We start from the raw sequence: 25,740 nt of genomic DNA, 5'->3' as shown, positions 1-25,740 counted from the left end.
CTGGTTGGATCTCCTGGCAGTCCAAGGGACTCTCAAGAGTCTTCTCCAACACCACAGTTCAAAAGCATCAATTCTTTGGCGCTCAGCTTTCTTCACAGTCCAACTCTCACATCCATACATGACCACAGGAAAAACCATAGCCTTGACTAGACGGACCTTTGTTGGCAAAGTAATGTCTCTGCTTTTGAATACACTATCTAGGTTGATCATAACTTTCCTTCCAAGGAGTAAGCTTCTTTTAATTTCATGGCTGCAGTCACCATCTGCAGTGACTTTGGAGCCCCCAAAAATAAAGCCTAACACTGTTTCCCCATCTATCTGCCATGAAGTGATGGGACCAGATGCCATGATCTTCGTTTTCTGAATGTTGAGCTTTCGGCCAACTTCTTCACTCTCCTCTTTCACTGTCATCAAGAGGCTCTTTAGTTCTTCTTCACTTTCTGCCATAACGGTGGTGTCATCTGCATATCTGAGGTTATTGATATTTCTCCCAGAAATTTTGATTCCAGCTTATGCTTCTTACAGCCCAGCGTTTTTCATGATGTACTCTGCATAGAAGTTAAATAAGCAGGGTGACAATATACAGCCTTGACGGACTCCTTTTCCTAATTGGAACCAGTCTGTTGTTCCATGTCCAGCTCTAACTGTTGCTTCCTGACCTGCATACAGGTTTCTCAAGAGGTAGATCAGGTGGTCTGGTATTCCCATCTCTTGAAGAATTTTCCACAGTTTATTGTGATCCACACAAAGGCTTTGGCATAGTCAATAAAGCAGAAATAGATGTTTTTCTGGAACTCTCTTGCTTTTTCCACGATCCAGGAGATGTTGGCAATTTGATCTCTGGTTCCTCTGCCTTTTCTAAAACCAGCTTGAACATCTGGAAGTTCACAGTTTAGGTGACATCATTACCACATGACCCGGTTTTGACTCCCTGGAGATAAGCCTTCTTCAATATCACTGGCACAGGGATAATTTTGGTCTATGACTGTATGGACTGAACTGCCTTTCCCCTCACCCAAACCCTTATGTTGAAGCTCTAACCCAAAATGTTATTATATTTGGAGATGGGGCCTTTAAGAATGTAATTAAGGTTAAATGAGGTTATAAGAGTAGGATCTTAATACAATCTGACTGATATTCTTATAAGAAGAGGAAAAGACATGAGTTTGTGGCTATGTGAAAACATAGCAAGAACTCTGCAGTCTGCAAGCCAGGAAGAGAGGTCTCACCAGAAACCAACCCTACTGGCACCCTAATATTGGACTTCTAGCCTTCAGAACTGTGAGAAAATAAATTTCTATTGTGTAGGTCACCTAGTCTATAACATGTAGTTATGAGAACCCAAGCCAACTAATTCAATAAACTAAAAAAATATCTTCCTCTTTTCCTTCCTTTAAAAACCCCACCGAAATCTTCATATACTGAACTCTTCATACAATGAGATTCTATATGATTTTGCTTGTCACTAAATTTCATCATTGTAGTCATATGTGCACACTGTATGTGCACATACAAAAAAAAACAGTATAAGACAAACCCCCCCCTTTTTTTTTTTTACTACAAATAGATTTTCTATGTATCAGTTTGGTTATGTGTCAATTCCTATATCTTCGTTAGTTATGGTATATCTTTGTATTAGTCTGCTCAGGCTGCCATAACAAAATGTTATAGATTAAGTGACTGAAGCAACATTTATCTTCTCACAGTTCTGGAGGCTGGAATCCCTGATTAAGGCTCTAGCCAATTTGGTTTCTGGTAAGAGGGCTTGCAGGCTGCTGCCTTCTCATCAGGTCTTCACCTGGCACTTCCTCCATGCCTGTGCTCTCTGCTGTTTCTTCTTATAAGACACTAATCCCATCGGGTCAGAGTCTCACCCTTATGACTTCATTTAACCTTAGAGGCCTCATCTCCAATACAGGCACACTGTTCAAACCACAGCACATGTATTTTGAGGGAAACATTCAGTTCATAACCATCTCTAAACATAACCTGCCTTTCTAGGCTATCATTTAATAAAATGTAGAGCTCCCAAACTCCAGCAAAAGAGAGAGACAATAAAAATCTGCTTGGTACATAAACATGGAGATAAAATGCAGCATTTTTAAAGTAAGTCAATGCTCCACAACACCATTCAAGTGCTACAGAAGACTTGGTCAGAGAAAACAAAATGTAAATTACAGGAATGATCTTGAGGAGTTTCAGAGGCTAGATCTATGCCTGAAAGATCAGGCAAGGTGCAATGAAAGCACAGTTCTCAATCACCTGGGCACTGGAGGTAATCTGGGAACAGATTGGGTGCTACTGGGTGGTCTTCCGGGGAAATAATATTTCAAAAACAGAACTCCCCAGCTGAGAGAGATGCAAACTGCTTTCCTTTTAATTTAGTCAACATATGGTCACACAGTAATCTCAGCTATGATCTGTGCTTTACCACATTCTGTGGAAAATCTACTGTAGACAATTACATCCAAAAAATAGGTGTCTTAATAGGTAGCCACAAAATGAACATTCCCAAACCACTCCTTGGGAATCTACTCCCCAGCCAACATACTACAGAAAAGACTTCTTGCTGCTGCTGCTGCTGCTAAGTCGCTTCAGTCGTGTCCGACTCTGTGCGACCCCATAGATGGCAGCCCACCAGGCTCCCCTGTCCCTGGGATTCTCCAGGCAAGAACACAGGAGTGGGTTGCCATTTCCTTCTCCAGTGCATGAAAGGGAAAAGTGAAAATGAAGTCGCTTAGTCGTGTCCAACTCTTAGCAACCCCATGGATTGCAGCGCACCAGGCTCCTTCATCCATGGGATGTTCCAGGCAAGAGTACTGGAGTGGGGTGCCATTGCCTTCTCCGAAGGACTTCTTAGGTTTCACCAAAATGTTACTACCAGTAAGAGATACTAGACTAAATGAAACAGTACTATGTATATACTTTGTTTTAACTACAGTTGTTTTAATCTGTCCCCTTTTATCTTCAACTCAACTGCCAGATTAATCTTTCCAGAATTCCACTGCTCCACTATTAAAAATTGCCCCTCTGGCCTCCTGAGTCAGGTATAAACTCCTTCACCTAGCAAATAAGCAAAATCTCCATAGACAAAACCCACCATATTCAACTTTATCTTCACTACCAATCACCACATTTGCCCCCAGAAAGATGCTTGCTGCTGCTCCTTGCCTGATGTGAAAGCTCTTCTTCCCTCTCTCCTCTCCGCTTGGCATACACAGCCTTTTCATTCTTTGTGTGTTACCTCCTTCACGAAACATTCTCTGATGACATCATACACACATGGATTCTTTCGTCAGCCAATAATTATGCATTCAGAACCATTATTCCAAAGACTTCCCTCATGGTCTTGTGGTTAAGAATCTGCCTTTATTGGCAGGGGCCCCGGGTTTTTGACTCCCAGTCAGGGAATCGGGGAACTAAGATCCCACATGAAGAGGGTTAACGGAAGGCTGCTAGCCACAACTACCGAGCCCTTGCAACGCAAGGAAGACCCAGCAAAGCCAAAGAAAAATAAAAAGTGCATTTAAAAAAAAAAAAAGAACCATTATTCCAGAAGCTGAGAGGGCTCCTTCCTCCTAATTCTTTTTGTCCACCACTGTCTGTGACTTAGGTTTAATAATCTTAATACTGTCCTAGTCTCTCAACGAGTCACTTTATTCTATCAGTGGAAAAGGCTCCTAAAATGCTTTATTTACTAGTTGGTTCTTGTGTGCAAATGTCAATTTAACTGTTGGTAATTTGTCCTTAGGAAGCCAAATATAATGTATCTTTCATGGCACATGGTGAAGGGCTACCTTAATATTAACTGATGTTAAATATGCTTTCACTTGTAGACCTTGTTAATACTTTCTGAGGGATAGAAGGAAAGAGTTTCAGTTGCCACAATTTGTCCTTAACTTTAACTTGTTACACAAATATTTATGGAGTTCCTACTATGTGTCAGATACAGGTATAAATATTCTTTTACTCTAGGGCCTTAATCATGGGTGTTTCCCCAGCACCTATCACAAGCAACTTGTTTAAATAGTGTGGCAAATGAGACTCAGGTGATGAACAAATTAGTAGTAGATGGGCAAGGTAATTTCAGAGCATGATAATCACTACGGAGAAAATAAAACGGAATTAATACCACATACTATGCAGCTGTTTACAAATGTGGAGATTTCGTTATCAGCAGAGTCAAGTGACACTATCCGCATGGCTTGGTGGTAAAGAAGGTATCTCTGTAGTCAGATGTGTTGGGCTCACCACCCTGCCTCCCTCCGTGTGTGGCTCTGAACAAAGACTTTAACCTCCCCCGCCTCCTCTTTCCCATCCCGCATGAGGTGATTCGAGGATTACAAAGTTGGTACGTGAAGAGTTTGGTGCTGTGCCTGGCAACTCGGGAAGCGGGTCGGTAACTGTTAGTAAACATTACCGTTGGTCACGTTAACTCACCTGATGCTAAAGGCAGGTGAGAACCTCAGGCTCGCTCGGTCCCGAGCCTCGCCCAGGTGCGCGCCCGCCCGCCGAGACAGGTAGTGGAGCAGGGCTGAGGAGGGCGGAGTTCTGACCTTGAATTGAGGTCCTAGGAGGTTGAGGGGTCAGGGCCCCCTCTCCGTCTGCGAGAGCAGACGGAGGTGGGCAGGCGGGCCAGGGCTGCCGAGTCCAGTGGGCGGCAGAACCCCGTCCCTCCCTCAGGCGCAAGGCCTCGAGGACTCGGATCTGCTCACCCCCCTCCCCACGGGGGCAGGGGAAGGGCCGGGTTCTCCCTCCGCGCCCGCCTCTCAGAGCGCGGGCGAGGCGCCGGCGCCCCAGACCTCCTGGCCCCGCCCCCAGCCCAACGGCGGCCCGCGGGGCGCACCGCCCACCCAGGGTGCGAGGCCGCGAGCGGGCTCGCCCGGCGATTGGCCGGGAGGGGTGCGAGGGGCACACGGGCGGGGGCGGGGGGCGGGCACATGCGCGCAAGCAGCGCGGCCGGCACGCGGCGCTCGCGCTCCCAGCTTAAATGAGCCTGGGATCCCAGCGCCCCGCACTTCACCCGGGTCCGCGCTGCGGTCGCAGGCGGCGCGGCCGGTGCCCGTGCTGGCCCTCGCGTCCGCGCTCTTGGGCTCCCAGGCGGTCGATGGGACCTAGCGCCGTGGAGCAGGAGGCGGCGGCCGTCGGGGGGCTGGGTCAGCGCGAGAGCCCGCCGGGGGGCTCGGGCATGGCGGGCCGCAGGACCTGAGCCCTGCCCCGCGGGGAGCAACCTGGTGGCGGGCGATGGGGACGGAGCGGGGCTGCAGCCGCGCCAAGCCGTGAGCGCCCCGCTTCCGCCGCCGCAGCCGCCGCCGCCTCATCGCCGCCTCGGCCCCTCGCGAAGCGCCGGGCCTCTTGGGATCATGGCCTTGGAGCAGCTCTGCTCGGTCCTCAAAGGTAAGCGCCCGGGGCCGCGGACGGCGCCCCCTGGGGGTGAGACCGGCCTCTTCGCGTCCCTGCCCGGCGCCGGGCGCCCGACGCGCCCCTTTGTCTGGCACGAGCGGACCGCGGATCCCCGCTCCCGCCGGGATCCACTTGTTCCCCGAGCGCTTCTTCCCAGCCCTCTGCGTGTGCCTTGGCGGGGGACCCGGGAAGCGCATCGGGACTTGGCGGCCCGGCCGGCCCTGCGAGCCGTGCCCTCGCGCATCTTCCTCGGAATTTGGTACATCGCTTTGCAAAGTTGTAGGGTTCGTGTGAGTGGAGCGAAGGCCGCTCTTTTCAGCATTAGTAACAGAAAGTCAGTCCCAGCGAACAATAAAAAGCCCAGCTGGGGCGTCGCGGAGCGGTTTTCGAAAACCCCGCGGTGGCGGGCGGCGAAACGGCCTTGCCCGCCGGCCGGGTCCCACCTGCTGCGGCCACGGAGGCTGCGGCACCACTGCGGGCGCCGCGACCCGGCCCGGGCCGTAGACGCTGCTCGGGGCTGCGCCCCGGCGTTTCCCAGGACCTCAGATACCCTGCCGCCGCTGTCTGATTCTTTCTGATTTGTTGTACCGGGAAATAAAACAGTCGGCTTGCCAAGTACACAAAGCTCCAAAACATACTACAGCTGCTTTGCATTTTCCAGGAGGTGTAATATTAGATTAAAATTTATGTACATGGGTAATTAAGATTGTGATTCAAAGTTGTTTCTGAAAATCGAACTGAATAAATCCTTTTTTTCGGCCCTCGGAGGAAAACATCACTACCAATAAAGGGCTTCTCTTTTCTGCTACTGACTTAGATTGAAAACTGAATAGCTGTGTATTTGTAATGTTACGAAATGTTCTCTTTTTCAAAATATAGGGTAAGGCGTTAAGGCATTGACTAGCGGTACCATATATCGCTTTTCATTGTGTCTTAATATTTGTACAGTGAAAAATGTTGGGTTTTTCCCACCCATTAACACTTTTGAATTTTGTTTTACTGGAAAATTCAGTTTAATTTCCATTAAATTTTAATTGCAAAAATTACTCCATATATTTCTAAATTTATAATTGAGATATCAGCAATTTAGCTATCCACTGTATATGTATAATTTGTACAAAGGTAACCTAGGACTTTGTTTCTCAGTCACTCCATAAATCATTAATGATTTCCTCATTATATTGAAATGTTAAAACTCTGAAATTAATTTCTGTAGTCTTTCCTGTCTGTAATTACCAATTTACATCGCCATTCCTTGGAAATTAAGATTTTGTTTTACTTTTTCAAAATAAATCATTCGCACAGTAGGGTTTGTGATAGTGCTCCTTATCTGAATTTGCTTCGTTGTCCTCATTCCCTTAGGAAGTTCAGTATAATAAGCACATTCTTTTTTTTTTTTTAATTTTATTTTATTTTTTTAAACTTTACATAATTGTATTAATAAGCACATTCTATCTGAGTAGCCCCCTCTGGGGAGAAATCACGTAGATCTGTTATACAGCTTTACCTGCAGAACTAGATGAAACTGAGCTGGATAGGACGGAATCTCTGATACTCCTGGAATGGTGAAGGGTTTTGCAGCTTTTCTGCCTTTGCGTTTGTCGTTGGTACACACTGCCCTCTCTGGCCACCAGCGTGAAGCATTTAGTGTTTGCATCTGTCAGGAAAGGATTCTGTGGTTGATGGCAGAGCTACAGTGGAAACAATGAATTTCAGTAATACCTGGCTTTTCTTTTCTTCATGTTATGTAGCCTACTATTTTTACATGCTGGGGTATTTTTAAAGCTCAGACTAACTTGTTGCTAGGCTTACTAGAGAGAAAGCAAGCTATTTTTAAGTCTTCTAAAGTTCATGGATATGTGCTTGTACATAGGAATCCCTCTGGAAAGATTCAAGAAATTAACAAAAGTTGATTCTGAGAAAAAGATCTAAGAGACTGAGAAATAAGAGTAAAAGGAAGACTTCTGTTTCACTGCCCACCCATTTGTATCACTTTTTTTTTAAACCAAATGCATGTGTTACCTATACAAACATTGGTGTTTTTAATCTTAAAAAATTACATTTTAAAAAATACTGGCTTTTTCTGGTGCTTCCATTCATTGTGTGCACCAGTGCATGAAAAAGTAGCTCTTAAGGTGTAAATTGTTTCAACTTTGAAGAGGTTCTTATCAGAAGCAGTTATTTAATATCTGCATAATTACAGATATTACCTACCAAAAGCCTTGTTTGGAATATTATGGTCAGTTTCTACTAAAACAAATCAGCCATAATGGGTGTGTGGAATTTTAAGGAGAAGGTAATTTTCTTTAAGATGCCATTGATTCTTGGTTTTACTTTCAGCAGTAAGAACAAAAGGATAACTCTGCTAGGCTTTTAAACCTTTCATATATTGTTAAAACTGAATAATTCACTTTTAACGGTTTATGATCACTCCAAGGCTAATAAAATTTGACTTGTCTTTTATCAAAATTAAGTATCATGGTCACATGAAAATATTAGGCTTATAAACCCATTTTTCACTGTTCATATTCATTCTGCCGACTTGTGTCAGGAAAATCCTATACTCAGTTATATTTAAATGTGTATAAACTGTGGTTAAATTTATGGTGTTACAGTGCGTAACTGGCACTGAATTTTAAAAATCTTATTTGAGACTGTGACAAATAATAACTCGTGTCCTGCATTCTTCTTTTTCAAGAAATTAAACAATACAGAAAAGTACCATAATGAAAAGTTATCCTTTAAAGAGGGAAGTTTTTAAAGATAGATAGCCTTGATAAAAGCTAACTTTATTCCCCTCCCCCCCCCCACCAGGAGTTAGAGAAAATGTTTTATTAGTACAGTTGAGAAATCTGACTAAATGATGGTTTTATTATAATTTGATAGTTTGATTACTTGAATCCAATTATCTGTTTTGAAACCAAACTGACCTTTTAGGAAAAACATACAGTGCTGTAATACACACACATGCACATTACAAGTTCAAATCAAAGCCATTTTTCAAAGCCCATTTAGGAATAAGATAGAAAAAAGATTATATAAGTAAAGTTCATTATCTAAAATTCTAAAGAATAATTCAAGTTCTGCTCTTGGTTACTACCCATTCAGCACAATCCCCTGTCATTTTAAAATTTATGATTCTTCAGAATAATTTATTATTTTTTTTAATGTGTCCCTGGGGCACTTTGAGATCCCACTTAGTGTGATCTTTAAGTTGCAAAGGGGAATCCTAAAAGGTTTCCAAACTCTCCTTAACGGAACTCCCTCAAAGGAACTCTTGGTGGAGGGAGGAGAGGTAGGTCTCAAAACTCAACACAAATGAACAGGGTTGCTTTGATTGCTGTGGGGCCTCACCCTCTCAGTAGCTCATCAGAGTGACCCAGATTAACTGACACTTATTAGCATATTTGTTCATAAAATTACAGGGTGTACTAATCTGAAGGTTCAATTTGTCCTCGTCAAAATGAGATTAAAATATATTGGTTTAAGCATTACCAGAGTAATATATTGGAAATTACAGTGTTAGTGGGTGAGAAGACATCAAAAATACTCATCAAAATGTGACCTGGTCATGTTAAAATCCAATGGTAGCTGCTGTGGATGTCTGAGGAAGACTCCAGTATGATTAGAGCATACAAATATACTGCCACCTCCAGAGCGTTTTGACTAACAAGAAGGTTGTCACATTCTGCAGGCCAGAAAAAGCATTTCTGCAGTTATGCTTTCTTTGAAGTGATTGGCAGTGTGATTAGCATGAAGAGGTTGGAGTGATCCCAGGGTTCTTCAAGCTCCATCTTCCTTCTTAACTAAAAAGTAAAATTGAGTTTGATTAAATTAAGGTATTTTTTTATTCTTTGGAACAAAAAGTTACTACTACCTCAAGTATATGGACTCCAATTGAACTCCATTCTGCTTCAGAAAACAGATGCAGGGAGACCAGGTAGGCAGTTGTTACATTATGGGATCTCATGATAAGTTTACCAAACCTTACCTTTACCACTTAGATGCTGAAAACAGGAAAACTTAGAAAGAGATATGTTTAATTACTAACAAAGGTAAAGTGAGTTAGCTTGATAAAAGTAAGAGAAGTAGCATATCTGAAAAAGAAAGAAATCTATTATTTTTCTTTCCCCTGACTTATGCTCAAAAAAAAGAAGCTGGGTCATTTGTGTAACTATTCTTAACCAAGGTTTGTGTTTGTTAATTTGTTAGTGTGGCTCTCTGTGCTGTATGTTGTCGTTACAAAGGAGATATAACCAGGATTATGCTTAGTCACTTCATATATTCATCTAATTTTGAGTGCTGTTGTGGGCCAGCCAGTATTCTAGTCACTAAAGATGCATAAGTGAATCAGACAAGTCCCTCTTTCTAGTAGGAAGAGACAGATAATAAGAAAATAGTAGATAATATAAGTAGTAATTGAAATGCTATTTATGCATTTATTATGTATTATTTATGTATTTATGTATAAAACAAGATGAAGAAGAAAATATGGAGCTTCTTTAGCAGTCAGAGAGCCCTCACAAGACTCAAATAACAGGAAGGAACCAGCCATGCAGAGTGAGTCTAGGCAAAAGGAATAACTAGTCCCTAAGGCAAGAATTAGCTTGGTGTGTTGTGGAAAGAAGGCCTGTGTAGCTGTAGATAGCAGTCGGAAGGTCAGCGGGATGATCAGGACATAGGACTTCTGAAGTCAGAGTAAGAAGTATGGATTTATTGTAAATGGAATGGGACTCTGTTGGAAGATTTTATGAAAGGCTATGATGTGATCTGATCTATGTTTTGAAAGGATCACTGACTGGTGGATACAGAGTAGATTATAAGGGACTATGGCAGAAGTAGCCAGTTTTCTTCCAATATCCATTTTACCTTTCAGTGGATCTCTGAACTTTAACCACACAATCACCCAAAATAAATACTAGATTTTCCAGTTTTCCTTGGGATTAGGTGTGGCCATGTGACTAAGTCTGACAGTTACGTGTGTGTTCAACTTTGGGGGAGTGGTGGTGTTTTTGTCACTCAGAATTTTTATTTTGACATCATGGTAGATTCTAAGCAAATGTTTTTAAAGGAAGGAGGAATGCCCTGTGTCATTTCTTCATTCTTGCTAAGTGTAATGCAGGCATGGTAGCTGTAAAGATATAGTACCTGGCACTCCAGCATCTATACTGGCCCATCAGATGACCTTGGGAATGAAGTCATATACAACTGAACAGTAAGATAGAAGAAGTTTAGCCTCCTTGTTTCTTTCAGTAGACTATCACTCTCTTGTTGAAGTTGTCTTTAAAGTGTGGTTCCAGGGCCAACAGCTTTAGCATCACTAGGGAATTTGTTATAATGCAGGTTTTCATGCCCCACCCCAGAATTCCTGGATCAAAATCTCTGGAAGTAATGCCACCCTCCCACACACACAAGTCTGTGTTTTAATAAACCTTCCAGGTGAATATGATCCACACTAAAGTTTGAGCAGTACTGTCCTAGTGATTTATTTCTCAAACATGGAACAACTGCTGAGTAGGATGTGTACATTTTTAATCCTTGATATATATTATCAGATCAACCTCATCAAAGCCAGGACAGTTTACAGTCCAGTGACAACATAAGTCAGTTTCCTATATCCTGAGCAATACTAGAATCTGTATTTTTATATTAGTAAGGCTGAATTTCTCCATTGTTTTTTTCTTGGCACTTTAGTGGCATAATCTTTTTTCCCATTTATTTGTAGTTTTTATTTATGTTTTGGTCTTTTGTGAGTGAAGTTGTTCCCTACCCAAAAGTATGAATTCACCTTTCTTTTCATTCTGCTATTAATTTTTCTATTTAGCTTGAAAAGGGGATCTACTTTTTTCCAAATAATTAACAAGTTATCCCAGAACCATTTATTAAAACTGCCCTCTCACCAAGTATTTCAAATATTATATAAATCATAATAAATTCTGGGATATATATGTCTGTTTTGGGGCTTTTTTCTTTTCTTCCATTTTCTAACCTAAAAGCCCATTGAGAATAAGGACCATGTCTTTTTGTTTCATTGTAGTTCCAGGGACTGAGTCAACTATCTGTAATACAGTGAATGCTAGTAATGTTTGTTGACAGATATCAGTTTCTTCCTCTACCATTGCTACATTTTATAATTCTTGTAGCTTTATAGTAAGCATATTATTTTTATGAATTTTTAAATATTTTCCTTGGCAAATATGGAAAAGTCTTTAAGATGACCATCAGAAGCATTTTAAGTATCTAGAGAAAAGCTAAGATTTTTATTAAAACATCATTAAATATTATCTGACTTACTGGGAAGAATTGTTACCTTTACATTGTTTCATTATCCAAAATGTATTAGTTCTCTATTGTATTACATTTATTTACTTACTTGTTTAATTTATTTTAGTCTTATGCTCTTCCCTTAATAGGTGTAATAATTTCCTGGTAATTCTCTTGGGACTTGTGGGTTTTAAAATAACATTGTCTATAAATAATAGTTTTGCCTCCTTTCCAGTATTTATTGCATTGGCCAGAGTTGCCACTATTAAGTAACAGTGAAGAGAATAGACCTGACCTTGATTTTTACTTAATTGAAAAGTACAGCCTTAAACTGGAAGGTCTGGAGACAAGATTGCAGGTAGAATGCTAATAACAATGATTCAGGGTTAAAAGGAGTAGCTTGGAGGATTTGTGTTTAATACCTTGAATAGCACCTGTCTTTATCATTTAGGCCTTCATTTTTAAGTCAGATCTGTATAGTACCCTACGCTAAACTCCAGAGTCAGAGGTGAGAACGTACATGGTGGGTACGACATTTTTCAAACATGAGATCACAAGCAATTCTCTGCGTAACTATACTTTGGGGTTGTGGAGTTTAGAATCTTTATTTTGACATGGATTTCTTTTCTTTTTTTTTTCTTGGCATGGATTTCTGCTTTAAAGAATCAGTGCCTTCCTGGGTACGTTGTTTTTGAATTCAAAGTGTGAAATCTTTGTGGATTTGAGAAATTATTGACCCTTTGGTAAGATACAGACGGGAACAAGTGACACATAGATCCAGACTAAGGACAGAGCGGAGCGCAGCAGCACTGCTTCATGTACTGGGTACCGCCAGTGTTTGGCATCAGTGGAGTTTGTTTTAATATCTCAGCCTGATTATAGCAAGCAATTTGCAAAGATCCTATTGTACAACTGGGAGAAACTGTGTTCATTATGATAGAGAATTTAGAATGAGTAATCGTTAGAACTGTATCAGCACAGCCATCACTATATATTTCTATCCCCAGTTGTTCAAACTTGCCTTATTCATTCAGTGGCATAGTTCATTTGGTTGTGAGTAGTAACATTTGGGGAGGGGGATTATGAGCAACACCCTATATAAAGTAGAAGGAATAAAAGGTTATTTGGTCTAATTTATTTTTAATATGATTTTTCTACCTCAGTTGTATATTGTGTGCAAATTACCTAAATCATGTTTTAAAAAGACATGCTTTTTTAAGTCGTTATATAGTGTAATTTTCCAGGCACAATTCATCTTTTTGCCATAGTTTTACTGTTCTTCTGGTTTCGATTTATTGATTTCTTACTTTCCCTTTCTGCCTGACTTTGTATTACTTACATACTGTGAATTACAAATGTGAGAACTGGTAAATTGTTGTGCCTGTGAATCAGGAGGAAAGGTACAATGAGCACAAAATTTTGACCAGTTGTATACCATCTGAATGGGATGATATACCTTGGGAAACAGTGTCCTCTATCAAGATACATTGATACAGTTGTGGTATTTGCTGAATTGTCAAATATCTGTTATTATTCTAGTTTGTTTTTCTTTTTTTGGCCGTATCTTACAGCTTACAGGATCTTAGTTCCCAGACCAGGGATTGAACCCAGGCCCTCAGAGGAGAAGGCTCAGGATTCTAGCCACTGGACCACTAGAGGATTCCCTAATTTTTCTTTTTGATCAGGAATCTTCTGTGTTTTGTTTTTGTTTTTTTAAATAGTGTTTCAAAACTCCATTCTCCTAACTCTGATCCAGTACAAAGATGTGAAGAGTCTGGAGGAAGGATTGTTCCTACATAGTGTGAGATCTTCAATACAACTAACAACCAGAGAGAAGGAGGGGTAATTAGAGTTGTTGCAAGTTGACAGAGGAGACAGAGGTCAACGAGGATACAGCTAAGATGAAGATGTATGCTTAGATTATAAGATGTAAACAGCACAAGATCCCAAGAACTCTGTACATTGGTGACTTTGGGTGGTAGATGCCTAGTGCATGGTACTGAGTGAAGAATGGCTTAGCCATCTGCCAGTCCCTTCACTAGCCATCTCTTCTGTGCCTCCATCTCCATCACCCCTAAACATCCTTTAAGTTACCAAATGCAGTTAACACTACATCTGAGTCGTAATCATGTCATAAATCTCTCCTCCTTCCCATTTACACTGCCACTGCTCTGCTTCAAGACCTTAGCATCTTTGCTTCCTAAATGACCTCTCTTTTTAAAAATTTAGATTCCACACCATCATCAAGATTAGTGATCTGAAACACAAATGTGATAATTTCACTGTCTAATTTAAAAAAAGGAAACTCAGTTATTTCTCCTTGTAGTCAAAGGTTTAAACTCTTTAGCTTGGCATTCAAGGCTTTTTACAATCAGATCTCATCCTACTTTTTTTTTTTTTTTTTTTTTTTGCCTTCACTGAGTCTTTGTTGCTTTGCTTGGACTTTCTCTGGTTGCAGCAGGCTGCGGCCACTCTTCATGTCAGTGCACAGGCTTCTCATTGCCGTGGTTTCTTGTTGTGGAGCACAGGCTCTAGGCATGCGGGCTTCAGTAGCTGCAGAAGGCAGGCTCAGTAGTTGTGGCTCACGGGCTTAGTTGCCTTGTGTGTGGAGTCTTCCCTGGCCAGGAATCAAACCCATGTCTCTTGCACTGGCAGGCAGATTCTTATCCACTGCGCCACCAGGGAACACCCTCATCCTATTTCTAACCTGATGTATCCCTTTTCCCCTCCACATGCTATCTGTACTATCCTACTCAGAATTCACTAACACTTCCTAGGTAAGTTTTCATTGTCTAAGCTGTTTCTTTCTCCCTCTCCTGGGTAGAAGTTCTGTTAGGTTTCACTAGAATAGACCTTTTTTCCCTGAAGTTTTCCTCACTCTGTTCCTCTTAACCCCCAGCAGAATGAACAAATGGTTCCCTTTTCTGCTTCCATTGTGTTTTCTGTGTAACCCCTGCTAAATTCTTTTTCACCTTGTAGATTGTCTTTGACAATACGTTGACTCCTTAAGGATGAAAGTTTGTCCTAATATCCATGGTTTAGCAGAATGCCTAGCACATATAAAGGGCTCTGTGCAGTGTGCATCATCATCTCATTTCATTTTCACAACAGCCTGTGTGGTTGGTGTTATTAGTACAACATCCCCATTTTACAAATAAGTAAACTGAGCTGAAAAGGTCTCACAACTGGTAGAAATCAAAACTTGAACCCCAAACCTAGGTCCACCTAACTCCTGAAGTCCATTCTCTTATAACTGTTTTGCTTTATCTCCTACTTTATCTTTTGCTTTATCTTTGCTTTATCTCCTGCCTTAATCTGTGCATCCTCTGTGCCTGCTATCCAGTAGGTACTCTGACGTGCTTCCTGACTGATTGAATGAAAAATAAAAACTCCAGTTCACACAGGAGGCTGATAATGTGGTTTTCATTGAAAGAGTGAAAGATACCAGAGCACCATTCTTAAAAAGAACGTGTTATCATCAAAACACAAACATACAAAACAATATATTATTCATTGGGGATCAGAAATGTTAAACTTGGGGGGAGGGGAGAAGCTCCATTTTCTAAATAGTGCTAGCTTTTGTAATGAAGGACACAGCTATAGAATGTCTTGAATTGATTTCTAGGAGACTGCTGCCCCCTTACTTCTATTTTTATTAAGAATGTTCTCACAAGTCAAATAATCTAATTGAACTTTTACTGGCATAATATATTGCAAAGCTAGCCATAATGCATGAAAGGTCTGAGGAGGTAGAGTGCAGTAAATATAAAATAATTGGGATCAGCCTGGTTCGTTGTACAAGAAAAAAAAGGTATGTATTTTTGCATCCATCATAAATTGAAAATGTACTTATTAGTGCTTGTATAAATGAGTGTGATATCAATTGTGTTTTTTCTTGGGTTGTCTTGTCAAATAGTAACTCAGAACATAAGAATTAATAGTACTGAGTGTGAATGTTAGTAAGAAATAGGGGGGTTTAGTTTTTTTTTTTTTTTGTCATCTGATTTTTCTCATAAACTTGGTAAAATCTAATATAGATTCAACTTTTTAACTTATCTTCTCTTATTTCTCTAGTGTTGTTAGTAACAGTACTTGTAGTGGAAGGAATTGCTGTGGCCCAAAAGACCCAAGGTAAAGAATTTACAATGCTAATTTACTACATGTTCAGAGCAGTAGGATGGCTTTTTGGAAGGATTACAACTTTTGAGTACTATTTCCATAATCCCTCTGGGGTGTTTCAGTGACCTAAGGCTTTCTGTCAATCTATCAGCTTTAATTCAGCCAGGTTCAGCTGCAGTTAACTAGAGTAAATTGTTAACATAAAATCTTACACTGATAAATTTTAAAAATTGGCATAACTAGTGACTCCTAGAACACTATGGATTATGCCCCAAAATTAAATAAGATTCATGCTTTATCACCAAGCAAAAATAAAAATCCCTTTTTTCCAGTGTAGACAAATGAAACATTTCCATCAAATATCTTATTCAAACCCCTGAGGACATGTTCCAGTTATTGTTTATGAAAGAGGATTAGCTAGTATGATGTTTGAGCCAGATTTTTATTTCAGAGTTTAGTGGATTTCCTACCTGACTTATTTTTATTTTCATCAGTTATACATACACCTGACAAAAATTAAAGCATTCTAAAAAGTTAATTAGTAAAAATCAGTCTACCAGCCTCCCAGACCCCACTTCTCCATGGTAGTCTACCAGCCTACCAAACTGCTCTTCTGGCTGATTCTTTTGGTATTTTCCTGCATATTTCTGAATAACAAAGTATATGGTTATTCTCAGTTATTTCAGTTTGAAGTAGTAGATAATTTTCCCACCATGGAAGATAAGAATTTAGCTCTTTTTTGCACCTACTCTTCACCTAACTTTTGCACCTAACTACATATAAATGTTCTTTTTAACTTTGCACCTGCAGTACCCATGTCAGTATTTTTACAATTCTGGTTACATCTGTTCAAGTCACCACTGGGCTTTTTCAATATAAAAATTTTATCTTTGGTTGTAGGTTGTAGGAAATTTTTCTTTCCCTTTTTTCTTGTTTAATTTTTAAAATTCTCTTTTCTCCATTTTCTCTCCTGTCTTTAAGGAATTCTTATTATTTGGTTATTTTTTTTTAAAAAATCTTTTCTATTTTTCCAGTTCTCATTTAACTGTTTTCTTCTCAGTAGTCTTCATTGAGACTTCTAAACCAAGAATTGGAAAACTTTTTCTATAAAGGGCCAGATAGTAATTGTTTAAGGCTTTGCAGGCCATTATAGTCCCAGGAGCACCTACTCAGCTCTGCAGCTGCAGGTGAAAGCGTGAATAGGCATGTATTTATTCCACTACATTTGATTTTACAGTAACAGGCAGCAGACCAGATTTGGTCCAAGGCCATAGTTCATGGAAAGTGAAAATGTTAGTCGCTCAGTGGTGTCTGACCCTTTGCAACCCCACGGACTGTATGTAGTCCACCATGGAGTTCTCCAGGCAAGAATACTAGAATGGGTAGCCAGTCCATTCTCCAGAGAATCTTCCCAACCCAGGGATCAAACCTGGGTTTCCTGCATCACAGGCAGATTCTTTACAGTCTGAGCCACTTCTGCTCTAAACTTTTTTTTTTTTAATTCTATTTTTAGAAACTTTCGTTTTCTAAATAATCTCTTTGTTTCAGAGTATGCTGTGTTCTTGTGTTATAGATATGCATTTGACCCTTGAACAATGCAGAGGCTAGGGTTAGAGTTGAGGGTTAGTCAGAAACCTGCCTGTAGCTGCTGGCGGCCCTCTGTGTTTGAGGTTCTGCATCCTCACATTCAGCCAACCACAGACGAGCACCATACGATTATACTGCATCCACGTGGTTCAAAGGCCAGCTACTCCCTTGTTTTCTGAGAAGATTAAATGGTAGTTCTGTTTAGTGCTTTTTTTTTTTTTTAAGTATTCTATAATCTCTGCTTCTCAGAGTCGCTTTTTTATTTGTTCTTAATCTGTTTTTCGTATTGGAGGCTTCCCTCTCATGTCTGGTGCTCCTTGAGTGTCTCTCATAGTTATGAGAGGAGCACGCAGATCTGCTTGTTAGCCATCTGCAAGTGTAGACAGGGCTTCTTTACTGCTGCCTTTCCTGGTGAATGATTGAATCCACCTATGAATCTTTTTCTTTGGACTCATTAGTTTCCCCAGAAAAGGTTAAGATTCCATTTCCTGCTTAGAGGCTCTATATCTGACCAAGAGGCCTTTGGGGAGTTGAGTAGGGGAGGAGAAGGGGAGTGTGGTTCAGCATGTTAACATTCACCTCATCTCCCTGTTTTCTTGTTGGTATTTTCACCCTCTGCTGTGCCTGATGTTCCCTGGTCCAGCAACCCTGTTTACTTTCTCCAAAGAAATAGTATTATTTTCTGATGCGGTGATAGAGCAGCATCTACCTGGTTTGTGGAGTGGGAGGGGGTATTAGGAGTCAAACTGATTGCAGACTTTTAACCAAGCCTCATGTTTTTAAAAATACCCAGCTTCACCACTTCCACCCCCACTTCTAGAGATACTACCACTGCCAGAAGTTATTATTGCAGCTACCTATTTGTACTTATGGGTTTATGCCCTTTAAAAAATTATTTACTGTTGCTTAAGTGGGCTTTGAAGAAGGAGCAGAGCTAAATGCATGTGTTCAATCTACAAGCTTTAACTAAAAATCCCTTTGCAATCTTTGAATCTTATTTCACTTTGAGTTAAACTAAATATAGAGGTACCATACCTGAGATAAACTCCTGGAATTCTTTTATTTTGTGTCAGAATTGAATTTTATAGAGTTTTACTAATTTATCAGATTCTCCCACATGGTTTTGCCTTTGTAAAATCTAAGCATTTTATTTCCCTGTTGTTTTACATGGCAGACTTGTCCTCTAGAGCAAATGCTTCTGCTGTATTCAATCTGTTATGCTAAATTTGACAATAGTTCTTAAAAATTGTGTGTGTGTGTGTAACTCAGTTGGCAGTTGTTTGGGGAAGTTGTAGGGGAAACTAACTAATGTTTCAAATTTTCCGTAAGATGGACAGAACATTGGAATGAAGCACGTTCCTGCAACCCAGTGTGGCATTTGGGTCCGAACCAGCAATGGAGGTCATTTTGCTTCACCAAATTATCCTGATTCATACCCACCAAACAAGGAATGTATCTACATTTTGGAAGGTATTTCACCAATTTCTATCTATCATTGGATGAATGTTAACTTTTTTTGTAAAACTAAATAATTGGTTAAATGCTCTTTTTAAACCAATTTGAACAAAATTTAAACATGTATTTTAAATAAATCCTAGTCATTATAAATATTTCTTAATACTGCCAATATTAACAAAATAATGGTTGAAGTTTTATAAGAATTTTTAATCTCCTAAAATAATATTTAACTAGATGCATCAGTATATATGAGAAACTTCTCTGATAAGAAACTTACACTTACTGACATCTCTTATTAGGCTTTATGAAATTTATGTCCATGGTTATATTTTATGTTTCTTTCATTTCTTCTGTTTTTCTGTTCCATCATGGTACATTGTATCTCATGAATCAAGCATTAGCTTCTCAACTCTTAATTTTGAGCATTCCGCTATGTTTAACTAATTTAATATATAGCATATGCCAAAGGGAAAGATTACTATAATTCTATAGATAGCATTAACATACAATATAACATTTATTATGAAATTTATATATAATAACTCAGTATGGTCCTCATCTATAAAACAGTAACAGAGCAGTTGTGCTTTTCTCACTGTGTCAGGACATTTTTACTTTTTCTTGTTCACATTGCCCTGATTTACTTACTCTTTCTTTCTAGCTGCTCCACGTCAAAGAATAGAGTTGACCTTTGATGAACACTATTATATAGAACCATCATTTGAATGTCGGTTTGATCACTTGGAAATTCGAGATGGGCCATTTGGTTTCTCTCCACTTATAGATCGTTACTGTGGTGTGAAAAGCCCTCCATTAATTAGATCAACAGGGAGATTCATGTGGATTAAGTTCAGTTCTGATGAAGAACTTGAAGGACTGGGATTTCGAGCAAAATATTCATTTATCCCAGGTAAATAACTTATTGTTTCAGTAGCAAGATCTCACTCTTGTTTTAGAATCTTAAGACTAGAAAACACACACACACACAAAAAAAGACTAGAAAACAGAAAATCCAGTCAAGTTTATCAAATAAAGGTTTTTAAAAAATTACCATCATCAAAGGGAAATCAGCCCATGAATAAATATTTAATAAAAATTAGAAATAGAGCTGTATCACTTGAATTTTGAGGCATATCATATATGGTATTACATTATTTCTTAGATTTAAGTTTTATAGCATATATCAAGGCCAAAGACATCATAATAAATATATTTTAAAAGTAATTCAACAAATTTGTCTTTTCATGATCTGTAACAAAAATTATTTTGGTAGGTTTTTTTCCTTTGGAATGGTTGAATTAAACACTTATTTGAATCAACAGTCCCTAGAAAATACTGAACAGTAGAAAGAATAGTGCTCTGTACTTGGAGGCAAAAGATCTGGGTTTGAATCCTTTCTGTGCCACCAGCTAGCTATAAAATTTAGTATTAAGCTTGGACTTGTGCCTGAGCATTGCTGTTGATAAGACAGGAATATCTTCGTGAGGCTGCCATAAGTGAAACTTGGCAGCTGAAAACAGTGGTAATTGATTCTCTCAGAGTTCTGGAGGCCAGCATCCAGCAGGGTCACTTCCCTCTAGGAACTCGAGGGGAGAGCCCTTTCCTAGCCTCTTCTTCCCCTGGCGGCTCCCAGCACTCCTGCACTTGTGGCCTCATCACTCTAATCTCCGCCTCCATCTTCACATCCGCACCCCCCCCCCACCCCCCGCGATCTTCTCAGAATGCTTAGCTTAATCACATCCTTTGCCTTAGAATGTAATATTCGCTTTTTCTTAACCTTATAAGGTAGTAAGGTAACCTTTTAACCTTACAAGGCAACAGTCATAGGTTGTGACAGTTGTGATGTGGACATATGTTTGGGTGGTGGGAGAGGGTCTCCATTCAGTGCACTCTACCCATCTTGCCTACCGCGGAGTTACGTGGAAACACTTTGTAGTCCTCAGAGCCTGTCCACTGTAAAAGTATACATATCCCTAATGCAGAAGCCCAAAGATACACTGGTTATTACTCCTGTTTTCAGAGAACTCACAGACTTAACAAGATGAAAAAGTAACTTAATGTAAGAATCATATAATCTTTTTATGTTTTCATGCAAGAAATTTACTAACTTAAAAAAAAATTTTTAATTAGAACAGCCAAATGAAAATATAGCCATATCATCCTATAAATAAAAAACCAATATAAGCAATATGGTATGTATCACTTCAGATGTTTTTATCTTTTTATTTTGTTCATTTTATATAACAGAGATCATGCTATTCTTTCAACTGGGTTACCAGTCTTTTTTTTCTCCTGAACAATATATTCAGCTTTTTTTCCCTGTGTTAAGTGTCACTTCAGATTTAAGTTCTCAATGTCAAAATGATTAACATTTTCAGAAAGTGAAATTTATACTTTTTTTTTTTTTTTAAGAAATTTTAGGCTTATAGCAAACTGAGTAGAGAGTACAGAGTTAGGGCATGCCTTCTAACCACCCCTGCACACACACAGGCAGTGCTAAAACCTGAGATGAACATCCAGCACCCAGGGTACATTTGTTACAACTCAGGAACCTGCATTGACACACATCATCACCTGAAGTGTGCAGTTTACATTAGCGGTCACTCTTGATGTCGTACATTCTGTGAGTTTGGACAGATGTAGTGGTGTAATGACGTATCTACCAATACATGGTCATATGGAGTATTCCAGCTGCCCTAAGAATCCTGTGTGCTCCACGTAGTCATCCCTCCCACTCCAGCCCTGGCAACCAGTGATCTTTTTACCATCTCTCTAGTTTTGCCCTTTCCAGAATATCATGCAGTTGGTATCCTACAATGTGTAGCCTTTTCAGATTGGCTTCTTTCACTTAGTAATATTTGTTTAAGGTTCCTCTGTATTTTTCATGGCTCGGTAGCTTTTCTTTTTTTTAGTGCTGAATAATATTTCATTGTATGAATGTACCACAGTTTGTTTATTGTGTAGAAGGGTATCTTGGCTGCTTTCAGGTTTTAGCAACTACAGATAAACCTGCTATAGACGTCTATATGCAGCCATTTGTGTGGACAAGTTTTTAACTCATTTGGCTAAGTACCGTGGAGCGCAATTGTTACATCGTATTAAAATTTGTCTTAAATTTTTCCTTAAATAGAGAGTAGTGATGTTTGCATAGCATTGTGAATATACATAATGCCACTGAACTGTACACTTAAAAATGGATGAAAGGGTAAATATTATATTTTACTACAATAAAAATAAATTTTAAAATTACAAACAGGTGTCTAAAAAAACTTAATTTGAAAATTCAGGTAGACATGTATATAAACTTGTCAGAATGAAAAAATTGCTAGTCTAAAATATCTTAGACTAATTAGCCTATTTAAACCTATTTTAATTGACAGTTTTTATATGTAACTGATTGCTTAATTCTTGTTAATTTCTTTTTTTTTTTTTTTTTTTGCCATGCTGCATGGCATGTGAAATCTTCCTGACCAGGGATTGAACCCATGCCCTCTGCAGTGGAATCTTAATCTGCACTAAATCTTAACCATTGACTTTCAGCATGATTATCAAAGTACATGTTGAAAAAAGTAGGAAAAATTTTAGCTTAAATTTAGAATACATCACAGAGACTATTCTTTTTTAACTAAACCCAACCTCCCTAAGTAAAAGAAAGTAACAACACTTCACCAGTTTTGCAGAGATGTGTCAAAGATAAATCTAAATCTTAACCAGCATTAGAGTAAAAAAATCATAGCAACTATCTGGCAAGTGAATCAGAACTTCACACGTAGGCAAGAATTCTAGGGATATTGTCATTGCACTAAAATTTTCAGAGTTATTCCAGTTACTTCCAGGAAGTAGGAACGAGCCTCTGCCTCAACAAATATCACCAGTAGCTCAGAGAATTTCATGTATTTAAAAGATACTAGTTTCTCATCGTTAGTAGGTTTCATCCACATTCACAAATCCCTGGACAAAATTTATTTTATAAATATGGCTTAAATAACTAGACAGCCATGATTTAGCTATTTATGAATTACCTATTTATTTTGACCTTTTTTTTTCTTTAGTAGTAAGATTGTGGCATCCTCACCCATGTTATAAAAGTAACACAATAGAGAAAGAAAAATTGTCTAGAGAATTAGAGCTAGTCCTGATTTTGCCATTATATTATCCAAAATAGTCATCATCTCGCTCTGATTCAGTTTCCTCATCTATAAAATAGAATATTACATGATCTTGATGTTATTGTTATTAGCATAATATTAAACATAAGGTATGTAGAAACTCTGAAGTACTATAAAATGCAAATGTAAGGTAATTAGAAATCTTAAACATTTTCTTTTTATTTTAATGTGTCTATATTTTAACCATAAACCATATGAAGTTGCTCTCATGATACATATAATAGAAGAAAAAGAGCTGCTTTTCTTCCAAGAATCTTTACATATAAAGTTGCCTGGCTTTGTTTTTTAATATTTTTAAAAGCATTGTTCAAATGATTAAGATACCTTTTTTTTCTTTCAGGTAGTCTAAACATATTTGCAAAAACCTGACTCTATGTAAGACTTTTTTATATAATGTATTTTTGGTGCTGAAGTATCAATTCAGTTAATTGATTTAGTTATTAAAAATCAAATACCTGACCAATTTAATTAAATCAGTTATTTTAATATAAACTATTGATTGTCAACTTTCTGTGAACTATTTCACAGGGAAGAATATACTGTATATCATTTAGTCTTCTTTTTTTTTACTGCCATTGTGAAAATACAGCTCATTAAGCTATTACAGTGGGCTTCCCAGGTGGCTCAGTGGTTAAGAATCCACCTGCCAATGCAAGAGACGCAAGAGACATGGGTTTGATCCCTGGGTCAGGAAGATCCCCTGGAGAAGGAAATGGCAACTCACTCCAATATTCTTGCCTGGAAAATTCCAGGCAAGACAAGGGAACCTGGTGAGCTACAGCCTATAGCTTAGTCACTCAGTCTTGTCCAACTCTATGACCCCATGGACTGTAGCCCACCAGGCTCCTCTCTCCATGGGGATTTTCCAGGCAAGAATAATGGGTTGGGCAAGCTGCCTTGCCCTTCTACAGGGGATCTTCCCAAACCAGGGATTGAGCCCAGGTCTCCTGCATTGCAGGCTGATTCTTTACCGTCTGAGCCACCACGGAAACCCAAGAATCCTAGAGTAGGTATCAGGCCTACCTGATTCCCTGAGTTACCAGGGAAGCCTGGGCTACAGCCTATGGGGTCACAAAGAGTTGGACATAACTGAGCACAAACACACACACAGCTACTACTATGGTGAGGAGGAGTAAATTATGTGTAACATAAAATTCACTGTTTTAACCCTGTTAAGTGTACAAGTCAGTGGCATTGAGTACATATACAGTGTTGTGCAACCATAGCCACTGTCCATTTCCAAAACTGTTTTGTCATCCCAAGCTGAAATTCTGTCCCGATTAAATACTTAACTCCCATTACCCTATCCCTACAGCCCCGTGAAAACGATCTCTATTAATTTGACTAATCTAGGGACCTCAATAAATGGAATCTTACACTGTCCTTAACTGTCTGGCTTATTCTACTTAGCATAACGTTTCAAGACTCATCCGTGTTATACAGCATGTGTCAGAATTTCATTCCTTTTTAAGACTGGATAATATTTCATTGTAGTCTGTATCTTTCTACTAGCTACTGCAGTTGAGAAAGAGTTGTGAGTTTCAGGTAGCATAAATAAGTTATTAATTCATAATGTGATCAAAAATTTAAGCATTATCATTTTTAAAAACATCAGTCCTATAAGTGAGCAGTGCTTTGTAGTATACACCAATGAAAGCTTTCTCTTGCTTTGTTGTTAAATGCAGCATTAGATATAACATAAGACATTAAGCCTTAAATTAACTCTAAAATATCTTGGTGCCAATCACTTTCTTCTTTTCTCTGTTACAGATCCAGACTTTACTTACCTAGGAGGTATTTTAAATCCCATCCCAGGTTTAGTATATTACCTCTTTTTTTTTTCTCGTGGCATCTTTGATTAGTCTTATTTTCCTTTGAACATCATTCATCTGTTCTTTCTAGATTGCCAGTTTGAGCTATCAGGAGCTGATGGAATAGTGCGTTCTAGTCAGGTAGAACAAGAGGAAAAAACAAAACCCGGCCAAGCAGTTGATTGCATATGGACGATTAAAGCTACTCCAAAAGCTAAGGTAGTATTAAGTACGCAGTCACTTCTGAGAATGATATAATAAGATGTGATTTGTACATTGTGTTATTTGGTTCATGCAGATACCTACTGGTTAGTTAAACTGATGTTGCAACTTTTTTTGAATTTTATTTCAGTCACATTATTGAACACCTAACATCGGCATTGTTGTAGTTAAATAAATGACAGTATAAACTTTAGGAATATTACACATACATTAATATTCTTATTTTAAGATTCTTAAAATCTGTGTATTCCTAACCAGACAATACAGTTATTGATCAGTGTAATCATAGATTCATAAACATCTTTATGAGGAGGTAAAACAGGCCATAAGAGGTTGAAGTGTCTTGTCAGAGATCTCAGTGTTGGTTATAACAGTGTCAAAACCAAAACACAAACTGTCTTAGTTCTTAGAACATTGAACATTAGAACTTAGAACATTGTCTTAGTTCTGTGTTCTTATCATGCTGTCCTCTGCTAATCATGTAGAATTTTTATTGGAAAGTACCACAGGGAAGGATGCTTTTATATAACTGACAGATTGAGACAGGTTCCTAACTACTACTGCTTTTTGCTTTTAATTTGTACTTCTGGGAATAGTAACAGTTAAAATTGTATTTATTGTATGTATAATGTAAAAAGAGGGAAAAAAAGAGTGAGGGTAAGAGAACAAACCTTTAAAGAATTAACAAAAATCAAATTTAAAGTTGC

General features: G+C 39.0%; 1 protein-coding gene and 1 long non-coding RNA gene across 4 annotated transcripts in view; one reads left to right on the top strand and one right to left on the bottom strand.

Moving 5' to 3' along the window:
- Positions 1–4,870, bottom strand: part of LOC112580379 — an 80,404-nt gene extending 75,534 nt beyond the window's left edge. The window contains exon 1 of the long non-coding RNA XR_003104765.2: positions 4,441–4,870. This is a non-coding gene — a long non-coding RNA (uncharacterized LOC112580379). The remainder of the gene's footprint in view (positions 1–4,440) is intronic.
- Positions 4,185–25,740, top strand: part of NETO2 (neuropilin and tolloid like 2) — a 66,660-nt gene continuing 45,104 nt past the window's right edge. Inside the window, exons 1-6 of one of the 3 annotated variants that reach the window (XM_044931210.2) lie at positions 4,185–4,351; positions 15,742–15,798; positions 18,703–18,843; positions 19,493–19,741; positions 24,771–24,815; positions 24,903–25,030. In XM_044931210.2, coding sequence (XP_044787145.1) covers positions 18,720–18,843; positions 19,493–19,741; positions 24,771–24,815; positions 24,903–25,030 — 546 coding nt within the window. In that variant the 5' untranslated portion in view covers positions 4,185–4,351; positions 15,742–15,798; positions 18,703–18,719. Of the gene's footprint in view, positions 4,352–4,996; positions 5,398–15,741; positions 15,799–18,702; positions 18,844–19,492; positions 19,742–24,770; positions 24,816–24,902; positions 25,031–25,740 lie in introns of those variants that run through there. The other 2 variants (XM_006062756.4, XM_006062757.4) reach the window with 2 other exon arrangements.

Source organism: Bubalus bubalis, chromosome 18, assembly GCF_019923935.1.
Source record: "Bubalus bubalis isolate 160015118507 breed Murrah chromosome 18, NDDB_SH_1, whole genome shotgun sequence".
NCBI lineage: Eukaryota > Metazoa > Chordata > Mammalia > Artiodactyla > Bovidae > Bubalus > Bubalus bubalis.
This window is presented reverse-complemented; position numbering and strand designations above follow the sequence as displayed.